General features: G+C 31.5%; 2 protein-coding genes across 2 annotated transcripts in view; one reads left to right on the top strand and one right to left on the bottom strand.

Moving 5' to 3' along the window:
- The window catches only part of LOC108731925 (tigger transposable element-derived protein 4), a 3,184-nt gene extending 1,973 nt beyond the window's left edge, over positions 1 to 1,211 (bottom strand). The window contains exons 1-2 of the mRNA XM_018462481.1: positions 904 to 1,211; positions 6 to 484 (exon numbers count right to left, since the gene is read on the bottom strand). Of these exons, the coding sequence (XP_018317983.1) occupies positions 6 to 484; positions 904 to 1,063 (639 nt within the window). The 5' untranslated portion in view covers positions 1,064 to 1,211. The remainder of the gene's footprint in view (positions 1 to 5; positions 485 to 903) is intronic.
- A 5,777-nt stretch (positions 1,212 to 6,988) lies between these two features.
- Positions 6,989 to 11,618, top strand: LOC108731997 (uncharacterized). Its single transcript, XM_018462576.1, has 6 exons — positions 6,989 to 7,297; positions 7,952 to 8,356; positions 8,578 to 8,835; positions 9,089 to 9,151; positions 9,384 to 9,476; positions 11,568 to 11,618. The coding sequence occupies exons 1-6, from the start codon at positions 6,989 to 6,991 to the stop codon at positions 11,616 to 11,618; spliced, it is 1,179 nt and encodes a 392-aa protein (XP_018318078.1).
- The last annotated feature ends 223 nt before the right edge of the window (positions 11,619 to 11,841 follow it).

The following is an 11,841-nucleotide window of genomic DNA, read 5'->3' as shown; positions in this document are numbered from 1 at the left end:
AGAGCGTCGATATGATTTCTATGCAATAGTAGCAGAATTCTGCGATCATTATTCGACATAAGATGGTTCAATTGAATCAACCATTCTCTGAAGAGACTGTCGTTTATCGAGGCGTCTTCGCTGTGACTATATATGTGATCCTTGCCCATTATCATAGCGAGATAAGAACCGCAGATCAATAGTGGTAACTTCTCGGTGCCAGAGGCGTTGCAGCACAACAGTATCGTCGTCTTCTCTAAGTTCGTATCAGACTCGTCCTGCCGTATTTTTGAAGCTGATATTTCAATAGGTGGAACATCCGAATACATCGTCAACTCATCCACATGAAAGAGATCTTTATGCTTGTACTGAGTGATGATAGATCGCATCATGTCGATCCAGAGACGATAGTTGTTGAAGATCGGTCCAGAAGGTTCCTTCGTATTTAACGAGAAGCCATGCTTCTTCAGGAAAGATGTTAGCCATTTCTCAGAACATTTAAAATCTAACCGAAAATTTAAAAGAAAAGATATTTAAACGCGATGAGATGTTACATACTGCAAATATTATTAACAATATACACACATATTTTTTATTATTAGTATAAACTTTTTATGACATTTGGATGCTCCATATAGAATATCTCAAATATCTGAATACCGAAATTAATTCCATATAAGATAAAAAAAATAAAGGACGGACATTATTCTTTCTAGGAAAAGAATAAAATAAATATCCTGACGGGAAAAGATATCGTTCTCCTTCTGAATTAAACGGAACGTTCAGTACCGCCATCGCGACACGAGTAGCTATTATCCCTTCGATTATCGCGATACGGAAGTGAACAGCCCGCGGGAATTGTCAGATTAATCCCGATCGTGCTTCGAGCCCTTCAAGTAACGCGAGAATTTTGAGGAAACGTGCTGGTCAATCCGTGCTTGTGGGCTAATTCGAGGGCCTTGTCACGTAGGAGATGCCTGTCAAGGAGACAACCGGTAGAGTGTCTCTCGCAGGTCCATTTCAACAGATCGTCCTTGATCACTCTCATGACTGCGTCGCAGTTGGTGTATGACTTCCACGACATTTCGACTTGTGCGGTCCTTTGCCGTCTGGAATGTGCTTGACGTTTCGAAGGATTTTTCGGATTGCAGTTGGGAGCAGGACAGGTTGGGTCTATTGAGGATAAAAATTTTTGACGGACAGACGTAACTGGCGATTCGCGCTTGTCCCGCGGGAAACCGCATTGACAGCTAAATTGCGCCTCCGGTGCGCTCGTTTCGTTTTGTCGAGATTCTCTAGAGAGATAAATCGTGTGTGACAAGCATACATATGTATATACATATACATCAGACAAATAATTTTCCTTAAAATAATTTTCCTAAAATAAAAATTTTAAGAAATATGTAAAAATAATGTTTTACAGGCTCTCCCGTGTCATGATTTTAATTTAAATTTGACATAATTTAATAATAATTTATGTAATGATAATTAATACCATTTAAATAATAATTAATATGAATTAATATAATTTGAATTTAAATTTGATATAATTTGACATGATTCATATAATTATCATTATATAAATCATATTAAATTATATCAAATTTAAATTCAAAACGAGAGTCTATGAGACATCACTGTTATATACATATATTTTTTTATTTTAAGGAATTATTTTAATGATTCAAAATTATTTATTTCTATTGTTATTGTATAATATGTATGTTAAATTGTATGAGACTGTGTATGTATGTGTGTGTTATGCGGGGTTTACAACAGAAGTCATAGCGGTCGTAGGGTCGTAGGGTCATAGAAAATTGACCAATCACAGTCGAATATGAAAAGAATAATCGACTGTGATTAGTCAATTTTCTACGACTTAAGACCCTGCGACCGCTACGACTTCTATTGTAGACCCCGCATTATAGAGTAATATTTTTTATTCATGAGGCTATGATACCTATATTGATTTTTAGAAAATATATTATAGTATCTTCAAATGGTATCTTTCGCAGTATTATACATAAAATATATTATCTATTATATTTTTAAACAAAAAAGTTTCTGTAAAATTAATCAGAATTATTTTATATGCATTCGCAACATTTATTTAAAATAAATAATTTATGTACATAATCAAAAACTAAATAATGAAAATAAATTCAGAGCAATACGTAGAAGTAAAATAAAATATTTTCGTAAAAAAACGATGTTTACTCGCATATTTTCCCTAAAACATTAGTCAGTTAATTTTTAAATTTAATGGAAAACATCCAAATGAATACACTATGAAAAGTGGTTTTAGTGCAAGTTTTAGTAAAAATGTAATGTTTTTGAAGCAATTATTACCGTTTGAAAATGTGGCATAATCACAAAAGTGGCAAATAATGGCAGGAAATGAAAGAGGCGGAGACCAATTTTAAGGAATGAGACTGGTATTCGTTCTCTGAACAAGTTTCCGAGAATCATACTATTATATTATATGAATTTGGCGGATTTAATCGCTCACGCCGATTGGAATAATTAATTAGCTGTCGAAACGAAGAGTAACTTCGATGGTATGCAAACATTTATCTTGAGATGTTTAAACAATGTAGAATATGAACAATTTTCCTCTTCAATCCATAGAGGCTTATTTAATCTGTCTTATCCACTTAGAATAAAGTTGATTACATCAAGATTAAACTATAAACTATGATAAAAGTACGTAAATTTCTGTACTTTATACATTCAGTGTATATACTCCCATTTCAAACAAATAAAATCCAATTTATTTGAGAATTTATTTTCGAAATGAATTTTACGAAATAAAAATGCGAAACGATTCACCAGCCTTTTTTCCTCTTCATTTAAATATATTAAATTTTATTTAAAGAGAGAGAGAAATTATAACATGGATACCGCGACGAACATGAATATATTTTTCTTGTGCTTTATTCCGGCAACCAAGTACTTTAATTCGCAACTTATTATTTAATTCGCGATGGTCTTATCCTTTGAGGATAAGACTAGAGATTCTATAACTTATGAAAGATCTTATTTTCTAAAAGTTTTTGAGATTGCTAAATTTGATTTTGGCCTCAGAAATCTGAAATACAAATTTCAAAAATATAATCTAATTAAAAATAATCTGATGAAAAGTAATCTTTCCATATTAAATCCACCATTTTGAATTTTTTATTTTTGACCTTCGAGATTCGAAGCATTATCAATTTACTTCATAGGCCACGTTTCATAAAAATTGAGCAAGAAGTTTATAAAATAAAAAGGACCGACCACAAACGGGGTTGCCGGTTCATAAAAGGTTATTGCACGTCCCTTTCGTGATATGTGTACTCTTTTAATATGCAGACTATTCCTGGCTGGCATTCAGTCGCTCCGTCGCCAAGTTTTTCGTCGTTTCTATTTAATTGCACAGGGAACGAGAACGTCACGATGCGACGGAACATTCGCTGCCCAGCATTCACGGCATTGTTCTTAAAAGCACTCTTTTTCACTCCATTCTTCCAGCCACTGACAGTCCTTTTTTCTGTTTCAACTACGCTTTCTTGTAGCAAATAAATGACAAAGAGATAAAAAAAAATGTATTGACACAATTCTGCTTGAAAAACTCGTTACTTAATCGTAATAGTCTGTTAATTATTAACTCTGATGTATTACCATTCGATTTATTACTATGCAGTGAGGAATTTGTAAAAACTATCGAAATTTGTCTTTGTTACGAAAGGGAATTAATAATTTATAATTTTTGTTAAATCTTGTATTGCATTTATCATACATATATTATATCAGTTTTATCATCATCACAATCGATCATTCATTATTCAAACATCAATAATTAATGAAATAAATCTTAATATTTCTATTAGTCACATAATTAATATCATTAATCATATTTATAAACATTTATGGAGATAATAAAAAAGAAAGAATTGCTACAAAAGCGTTCAACCTATATATGGAATTTATCTACGTCATTTGTATTTTTGGAGCTGTATGTGAGAGCTCATCACCTTCTTACAAAGGAAATGTATGAAAATATATTTCGTTCTTCTCGCTGTTTCGAGAACTCGCCTATCATCCGTCGGTGTTAAATTACATTTCTCGGGAGCGTTGTCCGAATAGTATACCCAGTTCTTCTGCACCCTAGATGTTCTCTGCCTAATATCGCGCTATTCATTCGTGTATAGTCGCCTACATTCGACGCTTCTTCATGTTTCCCAAGTTGGAAATGTGTTTACATTATAATATGATTATTGTTACAACTTTATTAATTTCACTAGAATGCTCGTACAGGCAATATACATGTTTAAATAATTTATCAAAATTATTTTATATAAAAAGATATAATCAAAAATATATTGATATTTTTGTTTATAAATATTATACAATTAATTATTTCTTATATAATTATTTTCGGATCATAATATTGTATATCCTACATAATATCATAAATATCTTATTTCAAAAATGTTTTTCATTCGATTATTATTTTATATTTATTTCAGCTAAGGATACTTCGTAATAACTTCTTTGCAATGTTTTAAAATGCTTATTAGCATTATTATTAAATTGACGATCAATATAATTTGTGATAGTTTATAATTTTAAGTCCAACAAATCAAATCTGTGGGTATTTTATACAATTGAAAAATATATTTGCAAATTTACATAGAAATGTTATCAAGAACATTACCAAGGTCTGCTTTGATCGAAAATAGAATATCTTTTTTATTTGATTTATCCGTCTAAATTTTATTTGTAATTTTATCATAGTAGTTCGAGTGGCTACAAATTTGGTATATATGCAAGTACATATACAATAATACATATAGTAAGATATATCAGTCAGATTGAATATTATTTAAGCATTAAAGATCTCTCTCTCTCTCTCTCTCTCTCTCTCTCTGGCTTTGATCGTTACGGCCATTATTTCTATTCTTTTGTTAAATTTTATAATTTTATATTTTATTTCTATTGTTATTGTTATTGTTAAAACAATAAATATGTACTTCTCCAAAATTATTGTTTATACCTGTTCTAGAGAGATTTATTTTTTTTTACATTGTTTTACCATAAATATTGATATAAATTGTTTGTACCTGAGGGTACATTTTATCTTAAAAAATAAATATGTATATTCATATTTTCTACGTTTTACAAAAGCATCATGGGAATCGAGAGGAAATGGGCAGCCCATGTAATAAAATCAGTACCGCGACGCAACATGGCTTTGAATGCAAACAGGCAGTACTATTGTACCTATCTGCGGGTGTATGCACTTCGACCGGTTGTCTCCACCTGTTATTCTTCTCTACTCTTCAATTATTCATTCGGGGCCGACGTGGAATAATATTTAACGGTAGTATTCGTGCGTGTACATCGTGTTTGTGTGTCCGTCTAGTGGATGTTTACGCGAGTGGCTCTAATCCCGTATTATCGTGAGCGACAAGAGTGCCATGAAACACCGAGTCCTTATAGTCCTCACAACGTCGTTCGGGACAATCGATGCACTACGAGAACTCGGTCTGTCATAATGTGAGTACACACGGCTGAAATGTTCTAAAAAGTTTATAATTTATGTGATGTAATGAATTACGACAAACATGGTTGCAAAGGATAAGTTTCAGTAAATGTATTAGATACTCGGCGAAACGACCGTCTATTTTTGGACAGTTGAATTTTTTGTGAATATTTACTGTTTTCGAGATTATATATAAATTTTTATATTTTCACTCTTCCTCCATATTTTTCTCTTGAGTTATACATTTTTTAGGATTTATAACGCCGACGGAAAGTTACCGTCAAATTTACAGAAAAAGTTTGAGTTTTTGTGACAGCTCTAGGATAGCTCAAGGGCCATGTTAAAATTCGCTTAACTTTCGGAATAAAAAGCGAGAGAATTTTCGAACGACTAGCTGATTTTATCGCGTTCGATTGACTGTGACGTTTTGAGAGAAACTGCAGTTAGAGAAGAATAAAGTTGTCTTCTTTCTTCACTAGGATTTATGCCGTTCTTTCGTAATTCTTTATCTATTCCGCAGTTCTATGTTCATCTTACTTTCTTTCTAGTTTTATTTATCGTAGCTCCATCGTTGTTCTTCGACATTACGTTTTCTAGGACAATGCAATTGATCGATGAACGTGGTGATTTCCGGGACACCAGGCAAAAGCGAACAGACTTTTCAGGACTTCGTTGATTCAATATTTACTCACGAAATTGAAGATGGACCTGATTGGAAGCTACATTATCTACCTCCCTACGATTGTAAACTTTGCTTTCGCGCCACGTTTGTCACACTAATCGACTTTAACAAATAATTAACTTTAACAAATCTGTATGTACGAAGACAAACGATATAACAGAAAAATTTTTATGATGAGAACAATGGAGCAATCTGAATATTCGCAGAGACTTTAGACTTTTATGTTTCTAATGTATTCTTTTATGTTTCTATGTATTCATGCTTAAAAAGTTCATACAATTAATATCTATGTAAAATTTTATTTCAATTGAATATTATATAAATTCACATTTTTACGATATTTTTCCACGTGTTTATTCTTTCTACTGCAATTTATTATTATATTACTTACTATTTTTTTGTTGATAGAGTACATCGTATCAATTTAATCCTGCTAGTCTGTTCTATTTAACCCAAAATGTATAATTTATCATATGTTATTTAAAAAGTTCTCTGATATGATAATGTTTGTTAAAAAGAATTTTTTTCTGTGAAAATTTTTTTATTTTTTTAGTCATACCTAAACTAATTGTATAATCAATTTGAACAGAGACCAGCAAGGTTAATAATCAAGCCATTCATATATCCATTTACAAAGTGAATCTTTGTTTTCAGTTGCATTTAAATTTTTCAAACGCAAATAACTGTGTTGTAATTGATAATTATATCTATGCTCTAAACAGGTGCAGGTTTCATTGTGAAGATCGAGGACTTGTGTACTAAGATTTCATTAATTTAAAAGCGTCATTCGATTTTGCTTGATCATGGAGTTACAAGCTGTTCCTTTCAATGTGACAACTTTATTCACTAAGATGAAAAAGAAACGAGTTAAGAAAAGGCGCGATCCAAACTCGCCTCTTTACAAAGTCATTTGGCCAATGATATACATCATGCGAATATTCGGTTTCGCTCCTTACAACTTCTTGCAATATCGCGTGACACCATCGAATATTAATCTACTCTTCACGGTGATCGTCGCTATTGTCTACAGCTGTGTATCATACGAGGTGTTTACCAAGTTTCTAAATGTCAAAAGAGAAATCTGGACCATTAGAGGAACAGAGAACACAAAGGTCGGTAGAAATTAGTTGAGATATAGGTTATTTGGAACAAAAGGTTATTTGCTATAGAAATATAACTATACTTAATTTTTTGGTATAATGTATATCATCAAAGATAGACGTAAATAAAAAATTTATTTATTTATTTAAATCCTTTGAAGCTAGAAAATCTGTTTGTATATTAAAGGACCCCGCACAAAATCATGGGATTTTGGTCCTCGGTGAAATTTGTGGCTGAAATTTTAGTATGTTATAGTGAGGGTGAAGGTGAGAGTGGATGGCATATTGTTATTTAAAACCTCTTGATTTATTACAGAAATCTTCATTTTGAGACATTAATAAAATAAAACTTTAAACGGCTAACAAAAAACTAGTTATTTTCAAGTTTTGTGCCTGGACACTTTTGATCAGTGAATCAAGAACTATAACTTATTAAAATTTCAGCCAATTTCATCGAGGGCCAAAATCCTATGATTTTATGCGAGGTCCTTTATCTTGATTTGTTCGAATCTTCCAACAAATCTAATTAGTACTTAAATTTTACTTCTTTTTCTTCTTCTTCTTCTTCTACGGCACAAAGGACTTAAAAAGGTCCTTGGTCAACAATTTTCAATTTCTAAATCAACGAAAATTGTGTGAAGATTAAAATACGAGTAAACTATTCAGGTAATCATCAACTACAGCGTGGTGATGTATGAGCTAGGTTTAACGGCATTCACGAGACGCAGTTTCATTAGGATTTGGAATGCGCTGCAAGATTTTGACGAGAATATGAAACGTTTGGGTCATCTTCGCAAAGAGACAAGGACTGCGATTGTCGCGTGGTTCCTCGTAACTATGACTACGATTATGTGGATAGCTATTAATCGCATTGGAATGTACGCCTTTATAGAGACATGGACCAGCAATATGAAATACATGATTCTCTACATCGGTACATCGATGGCTATCTACAAGTTTGTGGCGGTAGCTATTTTTCTAGGTCAGCGGTTTGGTCATCTTAATTCGGTTGCAATACAAAATCTACCATCGACGTCAGTGGGAGACACTAGAACAATCATTAGCAAGAAGGTTTCATTTAATTTTCTTAATAAATATCATAATCATGATACGATATAATATGAAATTAGTAAAATATAGTGCAGAATTTTATAGATATGTATACATATACATATATAAAATTTGTTTCATTTAAATTAAATACCAGATGTTTCAATAATAGATCTTTATATCACAGTATTAAGTTGATAGTAAACGAATTAGGATGACAGTTTTTTATTTGTTTGTAAAAGATAATCCTGAATCTACATAACGATTTGATGATCGCCGCGGAGGATTTGGAGTCACTGTATTCGTTGTCGTTGCTCTTCTGGCTCTGCAATCTGTGCCTGCACATCGTCAGCAACGTATATTTTATAATCATATGGATGCTCGAGAAGAAGTGGGATGTAGAATCATGGCCGTTAGTCTTCTGCATGTGCACTTGGTTACTGGCATTTCTCTTCCAGCTGTTACTACTTCATATTGCTTGTCACTTCGCTTCATCTCAAGTAAAACTTTTCTACAGATGCACAGTAGAATATCCCTTTATACTTAGATAATAAAGAATGTCGAGATGACAATGCAAGAATGTGATGAAAATCACATGTACAAACTTTGGACAATTCTGCATGAAATAATGGCCGACGTGTATACAGATATTAAATATAAATAGATATATTTTTTAATCTAAAAAAAGTTATGTTTAAATAGAAATAAAGCATATATCTTTAATAGAGAATTTGAGAACATAATCTGTTTCAGGCTAATTGCCTAGGTCCGATTCTGATCGAATGGCAAGTAAGACTGATGAAAAAAGAAAATGAAGTAAATAGATAAGTTGTTTGACATACTTCATTCTTTTATTTATTCATTTCTTTCAATAAAGATCAAATTCAATCTTTCGTTTAACAAATGAAATTTTTCTCTCTTTTAATCACAATTCCATCTATTTTCTTAAATCTCTTTTGAGACTTTGTTTTTGTTATATTTATGTAACTACATCAGCAATCATTTTAATATGACTGCAATCTGCATAAAAACTTTTCTTTGAATGCAGGATGACGTCGAATATTCGTTGGAATTTCTAAATCGAAAACTCAAGTTTTCCGCTGGCGGATGTTTTCACGTAAACTTGCCGTTATTACGTTCGGTACGTAAAAAATCAAAGCGATGCAAAACATTTTAATTAAAATGTAAAAAAATATTTTTCAGGCTATAACACATACACTATAGCTTAAAATTTGTACCAGACTAAAGATTATAGGTTTGAGATTGACATTAAATTTGACCGATCAAAGCAAAGTTCACTAAATCGGATATTTTCTTTATTCTGATTAATTAAATTTAATCTTAATCTCTATCACTCGTATGATACGGACATAACGATAAGATATATTTAAACAATATTTGTAGTTAAGTAAATATCTTTTATTGTGGATTATACATAAGAGTTTTGATTAGACGGATTATATCACGGATATTCCACTTCCTGTACACACAAGAACAATCGCAAGTATATACATAATGATTAACCTCATGATCCAAATTTCAACTTTAGCCAAAAGTTTAACGTACAAACGTAGAACACATAGTACGTACATTGAAAGATTAAAAGGATTAATAACGACGAGAATATTTCTCAGTATTAAGATCTTCGTTTTTCTCATGTAGATATTACAACACTCATGTAGATATTAAACAGACAGTTAAATTCGATTAAATAAAATTTGTTGAATTAACCACAAATCTGCAAACAACTAAATGTGTTCAGTTAGTTGAACAAATTTTTTTTCTCAGTGTATGAGTAAACGTAAATCATCACGTCAAGATTTCAAAATTGCTGAATTATCCAGGTGATTTCGTTGAAAATTAAACACGTTTCTCACTACGAGATTATCACGGCAACTATACGACTTAAAGAAGAACGTGCGTTCATGTATTTTCCACGTCGCGTTGCAGTTCAATTGAGATAATAGGGAGTTTTTGCAATAACGTGAATCCAGATACGGTGAACGCTAAGGTCAGATTATTTTCTTCTTAACAACTAATTAAGAAAAGGATAACATCATTTTATAGCGTTCATTGTATCTGGATTCTCGTTACAAAAATTTTTTATTAATTAAAAACGTTTATCACACAGATACGGTACCTATTTCCAAAGTATAGATAACATAGCAATCATATCGAAACGCGAAATGAAAATAAACGTTTGAATTCATATCGAAATATAAATAAAACACAAACGTAATGTGGTTTTAAATTGAAACGTCATGTAAATACATATAAAATATATATATAATATATAATAACTATATTTCGTCGCGTAAATAAATGTTTTCATATTAATTGCTGTACGGTATTCACGGAAAAGATTACATAGGATATTTATCAACGTGAGTTTTAAATATAAACACCAGTAGTATTTCACTTTTACAATCAATAAACTAAGAATAAATGCCACAAAGGATCAATGTATCAACATAAATATTTTATTTTAAATTTTTCTGTAATATGTGACAAAGGTAAAGCTTAATTGGTCTTAATTGAGGTTTTAACTTAGTATCCAAAGGAATTCGGGACGCTGTAAACACTAATGTAAATGTGCTCGTAAATAGTTGGAAACACGCCCTTTAATGATTCCTGTAAACTGAATAGAGCTCGTGTGTACTCAAGTCGATACGTTGCCATTTGAAATTGGTACTAGAGTGAAACTTTGCTAGCAGTGCAATTGTATGAGTACGTAACTTCGAGAGCACACGACTCTCTAAGCTACGATAGTTTCTACTTAACGCGAAACTCCGATTTTCTTGCAGGAAATTATCTCTGAATCGACGGTACTCTCTATATTTAGGGCGCAATTATGCAGCGTATTCATGGAGGTTCTGTATATGTATATCAGAAATGGCAATAATTAACGAAAATTAACAGCTTATGTTTTAGATATGTATTGTGTTTTATAGATTTGTATTTTAGATATTGTTATTTTTGTTTAATTAAGTATTTTAAATTAAGTATAGGCATAAAAAGAAACGATTATAGCTTCAAGTATTTGCAATTGCATAACTCTATACCTATTAATTTCTAAATAACGTTATAATAGAGTTATAGTTTATACGATTGTATAGTACATATAATATTATAATTTATACGATTCTGTTTTATTTATTCACATACATCGAATTCCTATTCCAGACCTTATTCGGATATTGGAAAATCATTATGTGATCGATATTGCTTTCAGATCGTTTCACTGATGACCACATATCTGGTTATACTACTGCAACTTAAATGAGAGTGCGATAAAAGTGAAGGAAATCGCAAGATCTTCGGAACTTGACTATAAATTTCTAATGTATGTTCTCTCTCTATTGAGTCGATATATGTGAAAGATGTTTATCCTTTGAATCAATCTTTTGGGTAAAATAAACTGTTGATTATCGATGTTCTTATCGAACGAAAGTTTTAACATAAACATATAAACAAAATTGAGAATTTCTTTTCATTAAGTCCAGTAA

Source organism: Mycetomoellerius zeteki, unplaced genomic scaffold (assembly GCF_001594055.1).
Source record: "Mycetomoellerius zeteki isolate Tzet28-1 unplaced genomic scaffold, Tzet1.0 scaffold145, whole genome shotgun sequence".
In the NCBI taxonomy this organism is placed as follows: Eukaryota; Metazoa; Arthropoda; class Insecta; order Hymenoptera; family Formicidae; genus Mycetomoellerius; species Mycetomoellerius zeteki.
This window is presented reverse-complemented; position numbering and strand designations above follow the sequence as displayed.

What these genes read in the sequence shown, in the direction of transcription:
- LOC108731997 (XM_018462576.1), top strand. Translation starts at nt 6,989, where the DNA reads ATGGAGTTACAAGCTGTTCCTTTCAATGTGACAACTTTATTCACTAAG. An exon ending in GAACAATCATTAGCAAGAAG is followed by an intron (nt 8,357 to 8,577) that starts GTTTCATTTAAT and finishes TGTTTGTAAAAG; the next exon opens with ATAATCCTGAATCTACATAA. An exon ending in GTCACTTCGCTTCATCTCAA is followed by an intron (nt 8,836 to 9,088) that starts GTAAAACTTTTC and finishes AATCTGTTTCAG; the next exon opens with GCTAATTGCCTAGGTCCGAT.